The 23,598-nt window shown below is 38.3% G+C and overlaps 1 protein-coding gene across 1 annotated transcript in view; it reads right to left on the bottom strand.

Moving 5' to 3' along the window:
- The window catches only part of LOC136866433 (2-oxoglutarate dehydrogenase complex component E1), a 250,108-nt gene that overhangs the window by 26,962 nt on the left and 199,548 nt on the right, over window positions 1-23,598 (bottom strand). Inside the window, exons 15-16 of the mRNA XM_068226528.1 lie at window positions 22,154-22,317; window positions 3,269-3,416 (exon numbers count right to left, since the gene is read on the bottom strand). Coding sequence (XP_068082629.1) covers window positions 3,269-3,416; window positions 22,154-22,317 — 312 coding nt within the window. The remainder of the gene's footprint in view (window positions 1-3,268; window positions 3,417-22,153; window positions 22,318-23,598) is intronic.

The raw sequence follows: 23,598 nt of genomic DNA, 5'->3' as shown, positions 1-23,598 counted from the left end.
CCATTAAAGAAAATAATATTTGAAAGAAAAAGTCTGACTTCATAAATTATGGATCACTCAAAATACTGGAAAGTTCTAGGCTTTCGGGAAATGCGATATGCGTATTCCGAATCGTCACAGTCTTTAAGAATCAAAACATAAGTCCCTGTGCAGCACCTGGAAAGCATTGCATATTTCACAATTAAACGTAATGTTTAATGTCCCCTAAGTTCAATGTTCCAGAAATTGATTCAAAAATATAAGTTCGCGTAAGTTCAATGCGATACACAACACACGTGAAAATTCAATCGTCGTCGAATAAGTAAGTCCTTATGTGGCACTTAAGAAAAAAAAGTTCCAATGTGTAGAAATAACAAAGTTCCAATGTGCCGAAATGTTAAAGTCCCAACACGACACTCGAAGAAAATAAAGTTTCGATGACAATGTTCCAGTATGTCACCTTAAGAAAATAATAGAGTCTTATCGCGACAATCGGCGAAAATAACTAAGTTCCAATGAGACGCTTCAGAAAAAAAAACAAAGTTCTTATATGACACTTCAACAAAACATCAAAGTCCAATCACGACACACGAAAAAAACAAAGTCCCAATGTGGCAATATGACAAAGTTCCAATACGATGCTCTCAAAAGTAAAGTCCCATTCAGGCACTTCAAGAATATGACAAAGTCTTGATACAACACTTAGAGAAAATACCGAACTTGGATTTCGCAGACTGTCGACTAGAAGTTCGACACGCACAACACTTCTCTTGTCACCCGTGTCACAGAGACGGCGGAGTGACAGACACACTGAATTCATAGGTCGGGTGGTCTTCCTTTTATACACGTTCGCATGGAAGTGTCTAGAACTCGGGTACTGTCTACCCTTATAACTTCTATAATACTCGGTGGATTTTCTTGAAATCTGAAGAGATGATGTCCATTGTAAGGGCCTTTAAGATGGCAGTGTCAAAATAGCGATAAATTAGCTCAAAGATGTACTTCTGAGGACGAGCTGGATCATTACCATATATGGTAGCGGAGAGCTGGCTTACGGCGGCCACGTCACTCGCTGGGTACGTCACTGCGTTCGGCGGGCTGCCTACCTTCCACCTCGCGCAAAGTTCAACAAACATACTTCGGACTTCTGTCGTAGCGGTGTTCCCGGCACAACTGACATGCCCCACAACGGGCGACTTAAACGCACTCTACAGTGTGCTAGCAACAGTGCCAGACCTGTAGCTCAGATCCTTTCAAACAGAACAAAGATGGCCTAGGCCACCATAGCTCAATTGGTAGAGCAACCGACGCGAAATCGGGAGGTTGTGGGTTCGGATCCCACTGGTGTCCGGCTGGCCATTTTTGTTCTGTACTTAACATCTCTTCAACACGTACTACATGTACGTAACACGACCTAATACGTTGAAAGTCTGTTTCGATATTCTCCCAATGTTTGTTTACACCAGTGGGAATTGTGGGGTGGAGAACAGCTAAGGAGAGCTCGCTCATGCATATAGCGAGGAATCGATACAAAAGATTATCGATCAAATTCTAAATAAACGCTGGAGTAGAGTGTATGAATATTGATAATGGAAAAACCAACTCGCCTGAAGTGTGATGTAGATCACTGAATGTGATGAACAAATGACTGAGGTGTTGTCTGTATGTTTTCAGCCTGGAGGCTGGTTGGATCCTCAAACAGCACTGCCAAAGGTTATGCAACTACAGCAGAAACTGCAAAAATCAATGACAAGGTATGATGAGCTAGGTAGTTTGCCACTGTTTTCCTCACTGGGCCTGAAAGTCCTACTGCATAATGACCAGCCTAATCACTAACATCTCATATCATCTAGGCGCACAGGTTTTGCTCCGAATATTCTTACTTGGCAGCACCAATACTTCAGCACCTTTCATATTGTCACAGCCATAAAATGAGACTGAGTCTACAGTGGAAGCTACATTTTTCTCTGGCCTGTCAAGAGAGAGATGCAAAAATACTGCATCCATCAAGAAATAGCAACAGATGGGATTGGATGATATTACATAAAAATAAGCGGTAAATACCAAGGTTGAAATTCACCCAACATAATTTTATTCATTATGGCAAAATGTCAAGTAATTTGATATGATAATGATATTTAACTTGAGTTGAGACAACATGGATATGGTTTTCGGTAGACATTGCAGAGAAAGGAAAACCCATCAGAGCCTTCTCATACTATAGCAGTTGAGGCTTTCATGGCCAGAATTATAAAGTCTGTATTTTCCGGGCTTGTAGGCCATAGTCCACGAGCAGAATGATTTACCGAAGACTGCACTTGGCATTTTCAAGGGTTCCTAATGACTTCCATGGTTATGAAGCTCTCAGTGGAATGGAGTGGGGTTGCAATTCTGCCTCAATACATGAAGCAGACTGTGGTTCGCCACGGTGTGGGGAGTCTGCTCTTTGCTGCTCTTTGGCCAATGATACTGCAGGCTGTGGTACACTGTTCTCCTACTGTTTCACCATGGCGAGGGTGGAAGGTAGTCGCTCTTTGGCTGTTCTTCAGCCCGTAACTCAAGCAACAGGAAGCCTGACGCTTGTCAACCTGCTTTGGCGGAGACACGCAACTGATCATCCGTTGCTTTTTCTGACCTACTGCAGCCACCGTGTTCTCCAAGATTCAAATTTTTCAGGACTGGAAACCAGGCTTTGTTAACCCATTCAGATTCCTTCTAATGGTTGAATCTGTTGGTGTGCTTCAGGATTTCAAAGAATTCCCTTTGTAGCCAGTAGTTGACAGTACTTTGGTCTTGCTGTACTGTATGTCATGGCCTGCTAGCAGAGTGTGTTCAGCAACTGATGACCTTCCTGTTTGTCCCAGCCAGTTGTGTCAGCTGTGCTCCTACAGTTGGGTGATACTGCTGTGTTTTGCAGTTCCTATGTACACTTGGTCACAGCTGCACGGGATCTTGTAGACACCTGCTGCGGAGAGAGGATGGCGCTTGTCTTGAGCAAACCTTAGCAATGGCTAGATTTTCTTTGTTGGGACTCCAGTAGCCTCCCTATTCTATTGAAATAAGATGACTAAGTAAGGGTACAGGAGGTAGTATGTATGCTTCCAAATACTGGTGCATGACCAATCGTACTAAGAGTAAGACACTTCACAATATTACAGTTACTGGCAGTCAGACACCAGAAAACTCTTAAAGAAAGAATCTGAATCATGTAAGAGGATCATGCTACATTCTTACATTCTTCAGAGCACACACTAAATGAAACTGTAACAACACTCATTGACTGAATTACCTGTTCTACTCTTGTAATGGCAATGTCACTGACCAGGTTCCTCTCCTCACGGGCCTTTTTCAAATCATAATATACTCTGCCAGAACAGAAAAGCAGCCTCTTAATTAGAGATGGATTTTCAGAGGCTGGTCCTGAATCTGGTATAACCCTGTAAATAGTATTAGACAGACCATTAGTACACAGATGGGAGAAACAAGTGTAAAAACATCAGACTGTTCTATTCAAGAGATGCAAGTGTACATAACTATATAGAAAGATCATGAAAAGGAACACATAATATTAAGTTGGCTGCACGGTATGTGGTCGTACAGCCAGAGGCTTGCATTTACGGCACGGTGGGTTTGAACCGCACTGTCAGCAGCCCTGGAGATTGTTTCCTGTGATTTTACCATTTAATGCAGGGGCTGGACCTTGATTACAGCCATGGGTGCTTCCTTCCCTAACTAGCCCTTCCCTTACCCATTATCACTGAAAACCTTTCTGTGTTAGTGTGATGTTAAATTGCTAGCAAGAAAAAGAAAAGGAACACCACATAAGATAAACACCATGACAGGTCAGTATGGGTAAAGGGTTAAGGACAATCTTCACATCTTCATACACTGCCATGTTAGAATAGGTAGGCTCTATTCTCATCAATCCCAGTTCTTCCTTAGGGCAGGCGTCAACACTTGTTGAAGGGCCATCTTGACTGATGTTACATCTTGATGCAGGAAGTGTAGGATAAAAAGAAAGCCACATTAATACAAGGAAAGGGAAGAAACATGAGATAAACACATGTGGTAAGAGTGAAAATCTGTCAAAATAGCCCCTCAACGAGTGTTGAAGCCGCCCTCCTGATGAAGTTGGGAAGCAGAAATGGGCTCATTGGGGGCTGAGAAAAGATTGATGTAGAACAACTGGGATTGATGAGAGAGCCTATCTATTCTACGACAGAAGTGTATGAAGATGTGGAGATTGTCCTTGTCGTGTTTTCACTCCTCTTTCTGTTGATCCATCTTCTAAAATTGACCTGCCATTGTGTTTGTTCTATTATACTGAAATGCGAGCGGCCTCCTTGTCAACCATTTCAATCTTTGGGCAGGACCAGCAGGAAGCCACCATCCACACTCCCCTCTAAGTCGCACCACTCATGGTCGAGCCTAGGTCCAAGGCCGGCCCCATATCTGTTCGGCCATTGGTGGCGTAAGGACAAGTGGAAATTAACAAGAACAGTGACCTTATATATCCAGAGGTTTCTACAGGCTTCTGATGCCCAGGTGCATAAGGCATGCAAGACTTGCCAGGAGGGAGTAGTAGTTCACTGCGAGTTCAGCTGGTGTTGTGTGAGTTAGATGAGCTAGTCTGGGAGTTGAGTGCCAACAGTCAGAGTGAGTATACTGTCTGGGAACCGAGTATTCATTCTGCATGTCTGTTGCCATGTGTGGGTCTCTTGGGCCAGCCACCGTGCAGCGAACATGTGTGCTGTAGAAGGGAGCACTTGATATCAGCAGGAGACAGGAAACAGAGGTTTTACTGGAGTGAATGCACAGAATTCATCATCCTGAACTGCAAAATGACGTGTACTGGGTGTGAATTATGACAGCAGCAATGAGAGTAACTGTGACTGAGTGCTAGAGCACGAAGACCAAGAGTGTGCATTAGTGTGTCGAGAGAGAGAGAACTAGCTGTGAAATTCTGTGACCTGTACTGTAAGTTGTGATATCGGTATGCCTGTGTGTATTAATGTATAAATTAAGTTATTAGGCAATGAATCTTAGACGTTAAATGCTACCAGTTACTGTGTTCATATATATAATCTCTCTCTCTCTCTCTCTCTCTCTCTCTCTCTCTCAGCAATGAGAGATCAGTGTGGGAAGAAGGAGCAACAGTAATGCTGGCTGCATTGCATAACAAGACGCAGGTCCGTGAGGTGACTCAGGACGACTCATGCCAAATTCTTCATGGTGACAATCATTGCAAGTTGGATCATAGTTCCAATACGCAGTTTACATCGGAACTTCAGCTCTGAAAGACGGTGAATACTTCTGTTGTCTTAAAAGATTTGAGTTCAGAATCTGATTCCAAACCAGACTTTGTGTTTGAAATGGTATGTTATATTGTTCTGATAAAACAAAAGGATAGACATGCACCAAGTCATGGAAATTCACTTTTAAGGAATATGATTATGACAAATTCACAAACTATTTTAAATTAAACCATGATCTGTTCAAAAAAGTGCACGATCTCATCAAGAACGAAACAGACTTTGCAAACCTGCACAGCTTCTATTAGTTCTTCTCCCATTATGAATTACAAAATACAATATGAACAAGCAAAATACAATATGAAAAAGCAAAATCACAGTGAACCTTACAGGAAAATGGGGAGAAGAGACTGCGACCTGCAGGGTGAGCATGGGCAACAAGTGTGTCATGTCACCCAGTTCTGTCAGTTCTGTGGTTCGCAGAAACTTCTGTGAGTGACCCTGCATCACCCCATGGACCTGTGTCTCATTTTGCAGCCAGCCTAAGAGAGGACATGGACAAAGACACTTTCCATGCCTTCATACACTGCTGTCTTATAAAACAGGGGTTTCCAAAAGCCATACTGTGTGGCCCAAGAGAGCTTTAGAAATATTATATATATTTTTTTTCAGGAATTTGAATAAAATGTACCAAAAAAGATTTCATAGCTCGTCAAAAAATTATCCCAAGTCAGAACTAATTCATTATTTAATATTATTTTCTGTTTTTAAGTATTCAATTGATCTGAATAAATTATTTTAAATGTAAAACCTTCATTCTTGCAAGAGCATATATTTTTGTATGGATATCATTTTCACTTGCATGTACATCTTGCCACTATTAATATAAAATCAATATTTAAACATTTGAGAATATTTTTTAACTTACTTTTGAATATTGTCATACATATCTTAATGATGACATAAAAATGTTTGAATTGTCATGCGGACATATACGATGTGCAACATTCAACTGTTTTGTAATTTCCAACTTGTCTAAAAATGTTTTTGTAGAAATGCACTGCCTAGTTGGTACAAAGAATCTTCACATTCATGTGAAACCAGTCCGAATCCCACAGAAACTGAACTCTAATCGCTAATGTTAATGATATGTATAAAAGACACTCATAAAAGCAAGTGGCTGGTCTGATACAGAAAAAATGAGGATACAGAAAAAATGAGCAAATGAAGTTGATAAAGAATTAAGTCAGCCGTTCTATGAGCGACGTGATGTATCGCACAGGGTAGGATGCGGCAAGAGCGGTCGTGGGCCCCTCCAATGGCCTCCATCCCTTTCACTCGCGCAGCAATAGACTCGCCCGGCAAGACTTGCTGGCTATTCCTCCCATCTCGACACATTCAGTCGTGCCTTCTTGATGTGTAGTGAAGTTTCACAAGTTACCGCACTGTCCATTTTGGAGGCTTTTTTAGTGTCGAGTGTAAAGTGCTTGCATTTTTTGTGCGAATAGAAAATGAGCGGAAGCTCAATGAAATGCAAAATTGAAAATGAAAACAGAATTTACAAGGAAAGCTGGGAGAGTGACTATTTAATTACTAACAACAGTGGGAAGCTTCAGTGTTTGGTTTGCATGCAAATAGTGTCTGTGCCGAAGGAGTACAATGTTAAACGACATTACTCAACAATGCACGAGAAAAAGTATGCAGCATATAAGGAAGGAGCTTGACACGCACAGGTTGCAGACTTCAAAAAGAAATTAAAACAGCAAACAGGTATGTTTGGTAAAGTCTTACAAAATCAGTCATCTTCTCTGTACGCTTCCTACGCAGTGTCGCTTGAACTTGTAAAGGCAAGAAAACCCTTCACTGAAGGCAGTCTTGTTAAAAAGTGTGTTATGGAAATGGCAAAGGCTTCTGGAGATGCTAAAATGGCTGAGAAATTTGAATCAGTGCCACTTTCCAACCAAACAGTACAGAGAAGGGTCACTTTTTTTTTTGCTAGGGGCTTTACGTCGCACCGACACAGATAGGTCTTATGGCGACGATGGGATAGGAAAGGCCTAGGAGTTGGAAGGAAGCGGCCGTGGCCTTAATTAAGGTACAGCCCCAGCATTTGCCTGGTGTGAAAATGGGAAACCACGGAAAACCATCTTCAGGGCTACCGATAGTGGGATTCGAACCTACTATCTCCCGGATGCAAGCTCACAGCCGCGCGCCTCTACGCGCATGGCCAACTCGCCCGGTGGGAAGGGTCACTAAGTAGAAAAAGCGCTCATTAAATTGGTTAAGGAAAGCACATATTTCTCGCTATGCCTTGATGAAATCACTGATGAGTCAGACGTCGGTCAGCTACTAATATTTGTACGCACCATCTTCGAAGACTTCAGTAATAAAGAGGAGCTATTTGATGTCTGTTCTCTTAAAGGAACAACAAAAGGGAGGGACATTTATGATGCTGTTAAAAGAACTGTCGACAGAGTTGGAGGCTTCAGTAAATGTTTAGCCATTTTGACAAACAGAGCGCCAGCAATGACAGGGGTGAAGACAGGACTGATGGGATTGCTAAAAGAAAATGGCGTAACATGTCCAATGATCAACTGTCTCATTCACCAGGGAGCACTGTGTGGGAAAACAATTAAGAAAACGGAAGTTTTTGAACATGTAGTTACAATTATTAATATGTTAAAAGGTGGAAATCGAGCACTTTTGCATAGAAAATTCAAACAGTTTCTGCTGGAAACTGACGCAGAATATGGAGACTTGCTGCTGTACAACCATGAAAGGTGTGAGTGCAGGGAAGTGTCTTCAACGTTTTTTGCAATTCGCAAGGAAATCCCCAAATTTCTTAATAAGTTTGTCTTGTCAGATACCTCAGAGCTAGAAGAAAAAATTCAAAGCCCACAGTTATTAAGGCAGTTAGCTTTCCTAACAGACATGACAAATCACCTTAACACCTTCAACCTGAATCTTCAAGGAAGAAACCGTGAGGTGTCAGATATGGTGGGAACTGTTAATGGATTTTATTATTATTTATAAACAACTGTGACACAAGTTACATTGGACGTACAGGCAGAAACTTCACCATCCGCTACAATGAACATATAAATGCAGTAACACATAACCATTTCTCATCAATAGGCCAACATGTAGAAGAATCTAAGCATAGTTTTACAGACATCAATAACGACATGACGATACTAAACATAAACTCTAAGGGCCCCCTGCTCAACATAACCAAAGATTTCTATATTTCTTTGGACCAATAAGCTAATCCCAATCATAACATTAATGATATTACAGAGAAAACCAGCATCATTTTTCATAAAGCCATTCTGGCATTAAAGAATGATTACCTCAAAATAGTAAACACACGCTCTAACAAACCAACGAATCACAAGCCCGACCCCGCCCCTACTTCCCCAACAGCCACTCCTTCTTCCCCTCCACCTACATCCCCCTCCACAGCTAATATGAGCCCCAGACGCACTCGTAGTAGAACACAGCAAGCCTTCAGACACATTGGTACAAGACCTCCACAACAACTATAGTAAGTACTCTTTCCATACACACACCAGGCATTCCTTCATACACACACTACCGGTATACTTATATTAGCTTATCTTTACAGACTACAACCACAAACGAACATAGACGAGAGAGGTGTTGCCACCATTTACTTCTAAATTCAAACTCGAGACCTGCAGTTTACTATATTAAAATTTACTAGAGTACATCAAAGTTGGATTATATAACACAATAAATTTAATTTTTTTTTTTTTGCTAGGGGCTTTACGTCGCACCAACACAGACAGGTCTTATGGCGATGATGGGATAGGCTTAGGATTTGGAAGGAAGCGGCCATGGCACAATAAAATTTCTTCAAGACAAAGGTCCATATCAATATGATGCATATCAGCTTCAGAACATTCTCGAAGATTACCTCACACAGCTAAACTCAACATGACATAGAAGCAAAGGAACCACACAGAAGATAGAAGAATGGAATCTATGTAACATGAACTAAAATTTTAACAAGTGTCTACCTATACATACCAAATTTTAATGTGTTAAAACTTTTTAAGTGTTTTATTTTGTGGCCGATATGTTATAATATGTTCTATATACTCATGTTCTAACTTATTGTAACTTTTTACCTTGACCACAGATATTTTAATTTCATGCTACTGTATACATTTCCATCCCCCATTAGACATCCGGATGTCTAACACAATAACAACTTATAATTTGTCTAATGGCTGGAAACCAATCATGTACTAGCTGATGATGGCCATTAAAAGCCAAAACCGGTACTAGTGTAATCTGTTTACAATAAATTGTGTATTGATTGGTGGGAAAACACATTTCTTGTCTATACTGTTAACGGATTTCGAAACAAATTGAAAATTTTCAAACGTTCTTTAGAAAACAATGAATTGACTCATTTTCACTGCTGTCTACAATTAGCGGCGGAGAAGGACCAGGAAACCATACATTTTTCAGATTCCATTTAACACATTCAAGAGAACATTGAAGAATTCAACACACGATTCAAGGAAACTGAAATTCTGAAAAGCAGTATACAACTTTACGTGAATCGTCTTGGTGCTGCAATTGAGGAACAAGAACCACAATTACATCTTGAGTTGTGCGATCAACAAGCCGATACGTCCTACAGACAAGACAAGAAAAGGGATCACATTTTTTTAAACTGCTACCCAGCAAAAAAAAGAAAAGAAAACCAAAGTATAGACAATTCGGACTAAAAATGACTTCAATGTTTGGGAGCACGTACATATGTGAAAGTGTTTCTTCCTCTATGAAATTCATTAAAAATCAATACAGAAGTTGACTTTCAGAGTCTTCCTTGCTGCATCTTTTGAGATTAGCAACAACAGAGCTGGAAGCAGACATTTGTTCATTGATAGATGCAGCTGATCGACCACACTACTCCCACTAAATTGTCCTCCTTTAAGTTTTGTTTTGACTACATTGTATTAATTTCAGTTATTCTCAAGGCATTTTTTTCTTTTTTGTCATTTGTCAAATATTAATTCAAATGAACTGTCATTGTTGGGTGCTCTTCTTCAGAATTCAATTGTCCAGGGTATAATAATGTTAATTTTTAATTTCACTCCTTTATGCTGATGTACAATAGTGTTTTAAGCAATTAAAATAATCTAACCCTAATTTCAATTGAACTATAAACATTATTTCATACTGGTACCTCTGTTCTATTTGTAGACTTTTACGAATATTAGCCTATTATTAAAAGTGCGGCCTGCGATCATACCTTAGGTTTCCAATGTGGCCCTTCAGCCCTGACTAATTGGAAACCCCTGTTCTGAAAGATCATCAATCTACATTCCCTCTTTCTGTTGCTCCCTCTTCCCACAATCACATGTCATTTAACCTCCTGTATCATGTGTTCATTTTCATTTTCTTATCTTTACATGGACAGTGAAACCTCGTTAGTGTGTTCCTCATTAACGCGATTTCCCGATTAGCACGTTGTAAATTCGACATTCCGATTCTCAACGTATTAAATCTATATAAAATTACCTCACTTATCACGTCATGAATTTTCGCTATTACCGCTTAGTACGATCACATTTTTTTCTAACCCTGAAAATGTTATTTGCCATCCCTTGTGAAATAAACGTGATTTCCAACTCTGGTAAGATCCGTCTCCACAGTTGTGTGATTACGGAAAAAGGCCTTAAATTCCCAAACTTCACAGGATAAATTGCACGTTCTGGGAGCAAGCTGTTAGCCTCAGGAATGTTCAATTTTGTTTGCCAGTTAGCAGTAAGATTGCTGAAGAACACAGTGAGTCTATTTGTGCTTGTATTTCACATTCCATTCAGAAGTTAGGAATTTATTTTGTGTTGAGTGGTACAGTGAAGTGTAGCGAATATTTAGAACATGATATGGTAACCTGTATCTGGATTAGGAGCATACAAACATACATACCTTAGGGCTATCAATAAATGTCACGCGTGACAAAAAAATCTAATGATTCTCGACATAGCGTGGCTTGACGAAAATAATAATACTTCTGGGTTATGAAATACAATAATTCATGCTTTAAACAGGTTACTTCAATGAAATCATATCTACTTATATCACAGGCCAATGATTTGTAGATGGATATAACAATCAAGAAGAAATCCATGTTAAACAGCAGCAGGCGTGGTGAATATTAGTTTGGAGCATAAATAACAGAACTTCCTTGATAAATTAAGCAGATATGCGATAATTGAAGAAGGCTTTACACAATAGAACTTGTTTAACGTAACACAGGCCAGAAATAATGTAATACACGCTGCAAATCACACGCTAGTTTCACGTTAAAGGCATAGTTATGGCCTTTTTAGCTACCTGCAAAAAAGTCTTGAGAAAATGTTTTGTCATTAACAGGGATCAGAACTCCTGGACTTCAAAATAGAAATATACTCCAGAGATTCATTGGACATGGATGATCTGAACTCTGTTCTATTTTTCTGCACAAGGCTGAAAACACATTCACATTCTGCATTGCTATGGGGTATGGTGAGAATAGAGAGCATTACTCTAGAAATTTGGTTATACTTAAGAAGTCCATCGGCTCCACAAATTCTTGATATTTGTGCCCAACAGGAATCACTTGCAGGATCTTGATTTGCAATCAAAGTGTTATCTACCTGAAGAGCTGTGAACTGCCTCTGAAGCTCATTCACCACCTCATCTATAGTTTCATTCTCTTCCTTGCATAACATGATAGGAAACTTTTCCAAGAAAAAACGCATGGAAGAAAACTGTGCATCTTCAACTTTATCTAACCTCACAACTTGAGCATGCTTTAACACATCCTTGAGTGGAAACTTGTTCGTGATGTAGTCACAGGCAGAACAAAAGTAGTTTCTCACTGATGAAAAGAAAAGGGATTTATCTGTATCCTGAAGATCATTCACTATTGTGATAGTACATGTATCACACCCTCACACTGTATTTAGAATCTAAAGTTGTATACTTCATGGCCATTCCGTATTGAAATGAGAATCACAAAAGTAATTTAATATAGTGGAATCCACCTTTTCAATACATAACTGTTGCACATAGATTATGTTACAACATTTTAATTATAATGGTACCGGTTTCGACATGTATACAATGTCATCATCAGCCATATATAAAACCAACCAAGTGATTCATATAATGTCACATTTAAAATAGTTCATGTAAAATGTCTAAAGATAGCTACGCATTGGCGGCGTATTAGTCTTGTACATGAGCTGAGGCACTTTCCGTGAATTTTTGCTTTCATATGATCTTAATGATATCAATATCAATTTTATCTAGTCTGTGTGTCTTGTTGCTTCATGTAAATCTATTCACTTGCTTGGTTTTATAAATGGCTGATGATGACATTGTACACGTGTCGAAACCGGTACCATTATAATTAAAATGTTGTAACACAATCTACGTGCAACAGTTATGTATTGAAAAGGTGGATTCCATTATATTAAATTACTTTTGTGATTCTCAGTTCAATACGGAACGGCCATGAAGTTTATAACTTTCGATGATACAGCTTACCAGGCAAAATCAAAGGCCCATCATTACTTGAGACTTAAAATCAGGGTCGCAAAACTGGGCAAGGATATAGATTTTCTTAAGCAATGTATAACACACAATTTAACACCGAATTTCCTCAAAACCAACGTTAAAAAAACATCGGAATAGTCCCCAACATTGGCAACCTCAAATCAAGGTCAACAAAATCTGGTTCAGTAATGAAATTAAGCTTTTATATAAGAAGAAATCATTCTTAAACAGCAGACTTTATGAAACTCGCCTTGAAGCAGCTTGCTTACTTAACGGTGCTCAATGGAACTTGTTTCAGAACCAAGTTAATAACAGATTATTTGAGGTCTTATCTAAAAAAGAGCTTACCCTCAAGAGGAAACTTAATACACTCAAAAATAACTCTGCATTTAATCACATTACAAGAGTATCCAAAAAATCCTTGACCCCCTCAGAACCTCATTGATCAATTCCATCCCCCAGTAGTTAACTTATCAAAAACACAACTAAATGATGAAGAAAATGCAATCCTTGAAAAAGGTCCTAAACATAACTGGCCCAGTTTCAATAAAGTGAATATAGCTTCTAACTTAGTCATAAAATCCAAAGTCACCATGCCTCTAGATCTACAAGCGGAAGTAAGACTAGACGAAAAAAGGAAATTGAGTAAAATTTATACATCCGAAAATAAAACAGCATCTCTTAATAATAATAATAATAATAATAATAATAATAATAATAATAATAATAATAATAATAATAATAATAATAATAATAATAATAATAATAATAATAACAATAATAACAATAATAATAATAATAATAATAACAACAACAACAATAACAACAACAATAACAACAACAACAACAACAATCCTTTCATTGAACAGGAACAAGTCCTTAAGCTTAAAAAGAAAATCAAGGATAATAGCCTTATCATCACTAAAGCGGACAAAGGGAACACGACCGTCATTATGGACAAAGACGAATACATATATAAAACAAAAGATTTTTTTAATAGCAGTTCATTTTCTATAGTGAAGAAAGACCCTACCCAACAAATCCAACGTCACTTAAAACAAACCCGAAAAAACTCCTCGTTTCTTTTCACTGATCAGGAAAAAGCAAAACTTTACAACATGAATCCGGGTCTGTCCACTGCCAAAGCATTGCCTAAGATCCACAAGGCCGGCACCCCCATCCGCCCAATTTTTAACTATAGGCCTAGCCCACTTTATAAACATTATCAGTTCATTCAGAAATTCCTAAAAAAAACAACTACAGATTTTTGTCAAATCTGTAAAAAACACTACAGAGAGTATCAAGAAATTAGATAACTTTGAAATACAACCCCATTATTCCATCCACTCGTTTGATATTACAAATATGTACCCAAGTATCAACACCAAAAAATTAATTCCCAACATTGAAAGAAATCTAAATACACACAGTTCCCTAAGCAAACTTGAGATTCAAGACTTCATGAATGTCCTGAAATTAGTAATTAATAATAACTACTTCACCTTTGACACTATCATATACCAAGAGGATGGACTGGCAATGGGGTCGCCGGCTTCGGGGATCTTAGCGGAAATATATCTAGACTTCTTAGAACATACAATAATCGACAATGATGACATTTTCTAATATTCTATTTTGGTCTAGATATGTCGATGACACTTTGGCAATACTAGATGATAGGACTATTGGTGCTAACACCACTCTTGACAACCTCAACAAAATAGATCCAGATATTAAATTCACCCTCGAGTCGGAATCAAACAAACAAATTAACTTTCTACACCTTACAATAAGCAGGCTCCCATTTTCCCTAACATACAGTATTTATAGAAAACCCACACAAACTGCAATAACCACAAGACAGGATTTTAAACACACACACACACGCGCGCGCGCGCGCGGTACTTATAACAGCATGGTCAACCGCGCATTTAAAATACCAATGTCAAAAGCAAACTTAAAGAAAGAACTACACACCATCCGTTCCATTGCCAAATTCAATGGATATAACGACTGTTTCATAGAATAATAAATAAATTCAAGTACCGACCTAACACAACGTTAGAAAAAGAAAAACACAACCCTACCGCATATTCCACCTTCACATTCAATGAAAATGTTTACAGTGTCACCAACATCTTTAAGAAGCATAATATCAAGATATCCTTTCATAATAACAATAGGAATGTTGAAATAATTCACAACTCTAACACAATAAACAAAAATAACACCTTCTTGAGGTCAGGGATATACATGTTTAGTTGCAATAATTGCAATTCCACGTACATAGGACAGAACGGACGAAACTTCAAAAATCAGGTACATGGAGCACGTCAATGCCATTAGACATAATAGGTTTTCGGCAGTGGGCCAACATATGCATGACACAAAACATACTTTTACTACAATAGACCAAGACTTGGAGATTCTTAGAACATTAGGAAAAGGCTCTCTTCTGGACGTCACCAAAAATTGCTTTATACACCTTGATCAGTTTTTTAACCCTAATTTAAACTTAAATGAAATTTCCGAGAAATCCAATATTCTTTACGACTTTCTTATTACGGTTCTTAAACACGTTAAATTTTCGAGAAAGCGTTCGATCTTCCATGCATTACATAACACCCTACCTTGCTACACGTTCCCATCACATAGCCCTCCAGACCCACCCCCAACACCTCCCCCGTAGGCGTTTCCAGTCCTCCCCTACCCTAACCACCTTTACCCAAAAGCCTGCTTCAGTTGTCAACTCCTCACCACACTATAAGCTTCCCGGCACGCTGCAGCAAGGTGAGTCTCCATCCTTTGATTCTCTATATCCATGCTTCATTTGACTTGCCCTCTACAGAACTCCACATTCAAATCAGCTCTCTGTTGGTTTTACGTTCTGCTTGAACTGAGAAGCCTCAGTCCTACGCAATACAATAGGACCTACATGTACACTCTAATGCCCACAGCACAACTTCAAATTAAGAAGACCATGCCACCAGCAGTGACCTGACTATTCCTCAGTGCCGTATTATGAATAAGATTTTAACGTGTTCACAAATTTTTTAAAATCATATCAAAGTGCCTCAGCTCATGTACAAGACTAATACGCCGCCAACGCGTAGCTATCTTCAGACATTTTACATGAACTATTTTAAATGTGATATTATATATATTTTATCTAGTCTGTGTGTCTGGTTGCTACATGTAAATCTATTCACTTGCTTAGTTTTATATATGGCTGATGACACTGTATACGTGTCGAAACCAGTACCATTATAATTAAAATGTTGTAACATAATCTATGTGCAACAGTTATGTATTGAAAAGGTGGATTCCATTATATTAAACTGCTGTATTTAGAAGCGAGAGATATTACTGCCAGTGTTAGATTTATTATTATTATTATTATTATTATTATTATTATTATTATTATTATTATTATTATTATTCATTCATTCATTCATTCATATCATTTTTGCTCTTATGGACAGTGTTAGAACTCTAATATTTCATGATGACACAATTTTCACTTCTTTCCCTTCTTCCTCTTCTCTTCCCAAAATCTCTTCACCCTTTGGCTGTGCTCCTGTTTCCTTTGTTCTAATCACAATATTCCTGTCTTCTTCTCATTTACTATAAATTTTGTTCCTGAATTCTTTCTTGTCTCCTATCATTTGCTTGTTGATCCCCACCTGTCTTAAGTCTTCCTCTATTTCAGGATACCAATTTGTTTTCTTGCTTAAACTGTTTACTACATCAAAGATTTTCTTTGTAAGTCTGTTGTTGTTCATTCTCTGTATGTGCCCATAGAAAGTTAGTCCGCATTTCCTGATCATGTCTGCGAGTCTACGTTCTATTTTTTTCTGTCTCTACGATACCTGATCCTCCAATTGTGGTTATTTCTGACGCATACAATGCTTCAGGTAATACGACTGTTTTGTGCTGTCTAAGTTTGGCTTGACCTGATATGCTTTTCTTATTATGTGACCAGGTGAGTTTGTATGCTTTCTGGAGTTTTTCCATTCGTTCTATGTTAGATGCCTTGTTTGATCCTCCTATTTGTATGTATTCTCCTAAATATTTAAATTTCACAACTCTTTTTATGGATCCATATACAGTATGCATGGTGTGCACATTGTTGTTCTGTCATTCCATGTATTGGGTCTTCTCATATTTGTAGACCTGTTTCGGCAGCTATTTCATGCAAGCATTCCAGTGCTTCCTTTGCCTGCTGTGTATTATTATTATTATTATTATTATTATTATTATTATTAATATTATTTCATTTGTACATTTATTCTTAACATTGTAAGCTGGAAGGTCTCCATATGTGGAACGAGTAATTTGTTTTGTACAATGGCTGGGAAAACCTTGCTATCTTAACTTGGAAACTTTGCACGAGTCATTTGGAACTAACCAGAATCCCTTGATGTTGTAGTCTGAAATCTCCGATGAGTCATGTGAAACACCCCAGAGTCTGTTGATGCTGTTATTGTCTTGGGATCCGTGAGAGGTTCAGGGCGTGGTCTTGACCAGAGGACCTAATCATGATAGGCTGGCCAGGATGAATCTCGACGTATCATGCGAACGTTAAAAATTAAATAATTGAAAAAGAGGTTCAACCTATTCAATACATAAAAGAAAGAAATGTAGTGATTACATTCTTATTTAGTAGTAACTATAAATGGGACCGGTTTCAACTTTAGTCCAGGTCATCGTCAGCTGTAAAAACATGTAAAACAATGCACATGGAAAAGAAAAAGAAAAAGATTAAGTGAACTCTGGATCGGTATAAGATGAAACATAAATTAACGATGGGGGTAGAAATTGTGAGTCACTTAAAAGAAAACAGTACGTAATATTAAGAATGGTAGTATGGCACACGCAATGATAGGCGAAGTCTCACAATGTTTATGAATATTGGAGAACGGTCAAATGGGTCAGTTTCCACACTCTGTCAGGCACAAAGTCACAACACAATCAAATAATATATTAAGATCATAAATAACTTGAAGTCGCAGACGAATAGATTTGTAGAAGCAAACCGCCAGCTCCCGGTGATCAGCGCGGCACATTCAAGGTCATGCGCTGCGGTCTCGAACGCCAAAGTAGAATGGAGAATATCCTGAAGGTCCAGTATTTGTCTCGGTTGTTTTTTCAAGTCAACTGTTTTCCAAGAACTTAGCAGGAGCACAAGTACTCATTCAATTATACTGATTTGCGTTGTATAATTCTATATATACGTACTTAACTTCCCGCAACCGAGACAAATACTGGACCTTCAGAATATTCTCCATTCTTCTTTGGCGTTCGAGACCGCAGCGCATGACCTTGAATGACTGATCACCGGGAGCTGGCGGTTTGCTTCTACAAATCTATTCGTCTGCGACTTCAAGTTATTTATGATCTTCATATATTATTTGATTGTGTTGTGACTTTGTGCCTGACAGAGTGTGGAAACTGACCCATTTGACCGTTCTCCAATATTCATAAACATTGTGAGACTTTGCCTATCATTGCGTGTGCCATACTACCATTCTTAATATTACGTACTGTTTTCTTTCAAGTGACTCACAATTTCTACCCCCACCGTTAATTTATGTTTCATCTTATACCGATCCAGAGTTCACTTAATCTTTTTCTTTTTCTTTTTCATGTGCATTGTTTTACATGTTTTTACGGCTGACGATGACCTGGACTAGGGTCGAAACCGGTCCCATTTATAGTTACTATTAAATAAGAATGTAATCACTACATTTCTTTCTTTTATGTATTGAATAGGTTGAACCTCTTTTTCAATTATTTAATTTTTAACGTTAATACTTTCAATACGGAACAATGAAATTTTTATCTTTAAATGTAACATGCGAAGCTGAGGTCTATATATATATATATATATATATACATCTGATCAAACGGCGAGGACACACAAGAGTGACACTGCTGCACTATACGATACTGGACTTCAAACGTTTAGGAAGGGTAGTCTTATTATGTTTGTGGAACGTGACTGACCTACAATTGTAGAGTGCTTAGGCACTGAGTATTGTATCGCTTGTAGTGGCTTCGTATTATGTCTGTGAAAGCTGTGGGGTGTTATATCTCAGACTTTCCAGAATTTACGTTTTAGAATGACAAGCGAGTGTTGCTCAAGTGAATATATCTTTAAAACAAGTGTTAAGAGTCAGTGAACACAATATTATGGGGTACAGTATCTGTGTGATATAAGTGCCAATCATGCGAATCTACAAGTCGTGTTGATACACAGAGATAGTCAAGGGTACTTTTCTACACATATGTGCATTGTTCAATGGACTAACTGCAAATGGTGGCTTAGTCAACGCTTTCGTTTTCCCACTGTTTTCATTTTTGTTGTCGTAAATTTGGAGTCTTCCAGCAATATTTTGTGTGTGTAATACATGTATATTTTGGTGTGTTGATGAGGTGCTCATGCACGAATTTTATTGAGAATATAGTTGGTTATTTTAGAATCAGTGGAGTTATTGATGAACCTAGGTGCAGTTCCTACCTATTTAGTCGTTTTCAGAAGGTTAAGTAAGGCCTGAAGCAGATGTACCAATACGCAGCTTTTATGTACACGCCCTAGGAGAGAAAGATTTATCATGCTCTATCAAAATTCGAGGGATCCATTCTGGTGAACTCTGGCGTCCATACTACAGACATTTCGATTAATTATTTGTATTTTATTTTATTTTAGTCATTTTACTATTTATTCAGATGGATTTCAATTGAAGCCCAAGCGTGAGGCGATTATGTTATTTTATTCATATTTCAAAATTTTAATCACATTGCTATGGTTAAAAATTCTTATAATTAATAGTATTTACATAAAGTACACTATGTTCAAAGTCTGAATGCCAATAACTAACTAATCATCACTTCTTTGATTTTGAATCTTGTTGGATTTATTCATGAAGATCTACAATAGGAATATAGCATATGAAAATGTCAGAGAACAAATGTCTTGATATCTACTGAAACATTGGAACAAACCTGGATCACTGAACGTGACATAAAATTATAACAAACACTCAAGGCAGTCAAACACTTCATTAAAACATGTCACAGCACACAAAGTCTTAAACCATTAAAGGAACATGGCGGCAACCTTGTGAACAAAGAATATGTACATGGTAAAAAACACACACACGTGGAACGAATGCAATTTTTCTTCTTTATAATTTAATGGGCTTCGCTAATAGCGGTATACCCAGTCACTGGAAGAAATGTAATTAATCCAACGAATACAGGAAACTGCGAAGCACAAAGTTATAACACAAAAACACGAACACTTCATTATTATATGTCATAACCTTAAAAGGCCAAAACATTCACGGAACGCCAACTTCGTGAACAAAGAAGACTCATGTGGTCAAAGAATATAGGTTAAATCACAACAAGCGAACGGAGCGGAACAAAGAATTTGCGAAGCAGAGCCTGTCAACACCTAAGATTCACACGGAAGAACTGTTATTCCGGCTTTAAATTCAATTCCAGTAACGACACAAACATCACACGGTTAAAAATACCAATCATATCAAAGAATGAGTTATCAACTATCATGGACTTGCCTTCGATCCAGGCAAACAATTGAATGAATGGATGTGGAGTGATTATCGAACGTTAACGTTTCATATTTTTGTCCGCAAAGTTGTAAAATGATACCGTCCATCCGTAAAACCGTAAAATGCAGCAATTTTGTAAATTTTACCGATAAACTGTAAAAGTTGGCAGGTATGAACATACCTATCCCATCAAAAATTTTCGCTACTACCGTTTACTACAAGTACGATCACATTTTTCCTAGCCCCGAAAATGTTATTTGTCATCCCTTGTGAAAGAAACGTGATAACTCGGGTAAGAGCCATTGCCACAGTTGCATGATTACGGATAAAGTGAGCCTATTTGTGCTTGTATTCCATTCAGAAGTTAGAATTATTATAATTTCTTTTATGGTGAGTGGTTGAGTGAAGTTTTTTCGTGTGATACAGTAGCCTATATCTGAATTAGGAACATAATAGTGTGAAAATGACTAGCGTGGTGCACATTTGAATTGTGATAGCCTAGGTATGGATACAGAAAGAACGAAATTCCTTTCTAAGGAAGACAACATTAAAAATCTTTCAGAAAGTCGACTGGCATCCGCATCTTTAAGCGCGCAGAGGTCGCGAATGTTGAACTCTCACCTTCAAGTTTTGACTCGATCGATTCGACATGGTCAAAGTTTTTCAAAATGGCGGCCAAAGTCATTCTGTCGCAGTCGCACATAGCCGAGTACAACATCCAATTCATTGTCTAAGAGTGTGACCAGAAAATAATGTTTTATAACACACTGCTCCAAAATAAAAGGCTTCTACTAACATTTGTTTTAGAAAGAGTGTGATCTGCAAAAAAACTTGGATATTTTTATTGGCCCCCATGCATATGTTTTCATATTTGTTGTTTGATGTCTTTCACACCATTCAGTGCACTTGTTATTTTATAAGCCCCAGCAGCAAACGTTTTCATATTTGTTCTCTCGTGTTTTCACACCTTTTAATACTTTCCTTTCATCTTGAGAAATGGTAGATATAGTTTTCACTGTACCAGCAGATATACGACGTAAAATGCCTTCATGTCGGAAAAAATCTTATCTAGTGTTTCCATATCTCTGTTGGATAGTTTTTATTCATATATTCAGTAGTAGTTTTCTCTCTTAACACATTCATTTTTGTCGTCCCTGCAGAAACGTCATAACGAGGTTTTACTGTATGTGACTGACTTGTCACTTAATTGTTCCTTTCCATTATTCATATGGACACAATGGGTTCCTCCTTGTGTGTATGTCGTATGTTCCTAGTCTTTTCCCACCTGTATTTATCTTTACCTTTTCCCTTTTCCTGTGTTTATCCAGCATTATTCTTATCTTACACTTAAATTTCTCATTCCACATTAAAATCTGTTTAGATGGACTCTCAATGAGTATTGAAGTTCACCTCCCCGATAAAGCTGGGAAGGAGGAACGAGCTCATTGAGGAGCGAGAAGACAGGGATGTAGGAGAAATGGGACTTATGAGGAAAGATATTAGAAGACAACAGTGTGAGAAAACCTAGAGATTTGTCCATGTCCTCTTTATGTTGTTCCCTCTTCCCTCGCTTACCTGTCATTGTGCTAATCCAGTTATGTAGTCCTTTCATGTTCTTGTCTAAATATGACTTGATTTATCAATCGTTGTTCCTTTTCCTTAATTCTTGAAATGATAAACAAGTCAACTATGCAGGAAATCACTATCTAGTCACCAAAGTATGAATAATTAACAGTGCTATTATTAATTACGAATCTGACTAACCTGAGGAATTCTGTGTTATCTGTCATTTCACTGAAACTTGATCTAGCTTCTGGATGACGAAGAAGAGATTTTGGAGTCATCAGAATCAAGGGTTTACGGAAAGGCAGAGCTATCTGTCTTCTCAAGATGTGGAAATAATTTGCTGGAGTTGAGCAATTAGCAACCTGAAATAAGTCAACAAAAATCAGTACATAAAGACAATCCACATATGAAATAACGCAATTACACACATGACAAAAGTTAATTGAAGACTTGACAAAGGAATCAGAGCATTACTAAACTCTGAAAATACAACCCTTTAAACTCTGGAATCTTTGAAGGATCGCTCTATACTGGTACCTGCATACCTAGATATATTCATGAAACTCAGGTAAGTGGATGTGGGTAATGGCAAAAAAGGGCCGATGAGATAGCCAAAGAGGTATCTGTATTTCCTATAGACCAGTTATGGCAAAAGTTAAAGAATGGATAATAAACATTCACAGGAGAAATCAGTTGAAGTATGCAACAGTTCATAAAAAGGAGACACTGTTACAAGATGTCCACATTTTCTAGGGCCAGCCTGCCAACTTTGCTTTTTGTCCCTGGAGGAAATTCTTACCTGGAATGCTTCTTAATTAATCACTTGTCCCTAGAAATACCTCCATTTTCAGTGTTTACTATTAGTATGGTTTTACATCAACAAGGACTCCTCCAAACTTTTAATTAATAAAATACACCAGAATTTCCTTTCACTCTATTCTCTGGCTGCAATCTCTATGAACATAAACAATTTGCACCCATTGTTCTCTTTGGAAGTAAGTGAATGTGCGTTGCACAGTGCATAACTTTCACTTAGCAGCAGTTTAAGGTGTCTATAAGCACATGATAGGCCATATCTGTGTGGTGATGTATGTTATTGTAATATTTTATACAGTTTGAAAACTTATAAAACATGGAAGTGTACACAAATTAATTTGATGCTGAAGTTTCATTCATTTTGCTAGCAATTTAATGTCCATTGTCCGGTCCCAAGTCCGGAATGGGAAAGGAGAACGGTTAGCTGGCTTGGCAACCAGCTGTAAAAACAGCCAACGCCGAGTGTCGAGCGGTGGTAAATAACTCGACCCCCCATAGGGGCCAACAGCTTCGGGCGGATGAGCCCCCTTTGGGTGGGGTGATGTTGCTCCTCAGTGTAGGAAATGACACTGAAACCCATCCTCTGTGTCTTTGGCCCAACGGCAAAGTGGACGCAGGAATCTTCTTTTTGTGGTTCTCATCAGTCTTGGAGGCAGATGAGGTCATGCCAGATGGACTGGCCGTGAAGGCGCATCTCAATGGTATTTCGAGTCTGCGGCAGTCTGTTGCAGTCATGGTACTAGAACCTGCATGTCGCATTTTATTTGTGCCGCAGGGTATAGTTCCGAGATCATAGTGTGTGGGTCACTTCTTTGCAAGCTGCGATC

This window comes from Anabrus simplex, chromosome 1 (genome assembly GCF_040414725.1).
Source record: "Anabrus simplex isolate iqAnaSimp1 chromosome 1, ASM4041472v1, whole genome shotgun sequence".
NCBI lineage: Eukaryota > Metazoa > Arthropoda > Insecta > Orthoptera > Tettigoniidae > Anabrus > Anabrus simplex.
The sequence above is the reverse complement of the archived record's forward strand: the minus strand, read 5'-3'. Positions and strand labels throughout refer to the sequence as shown.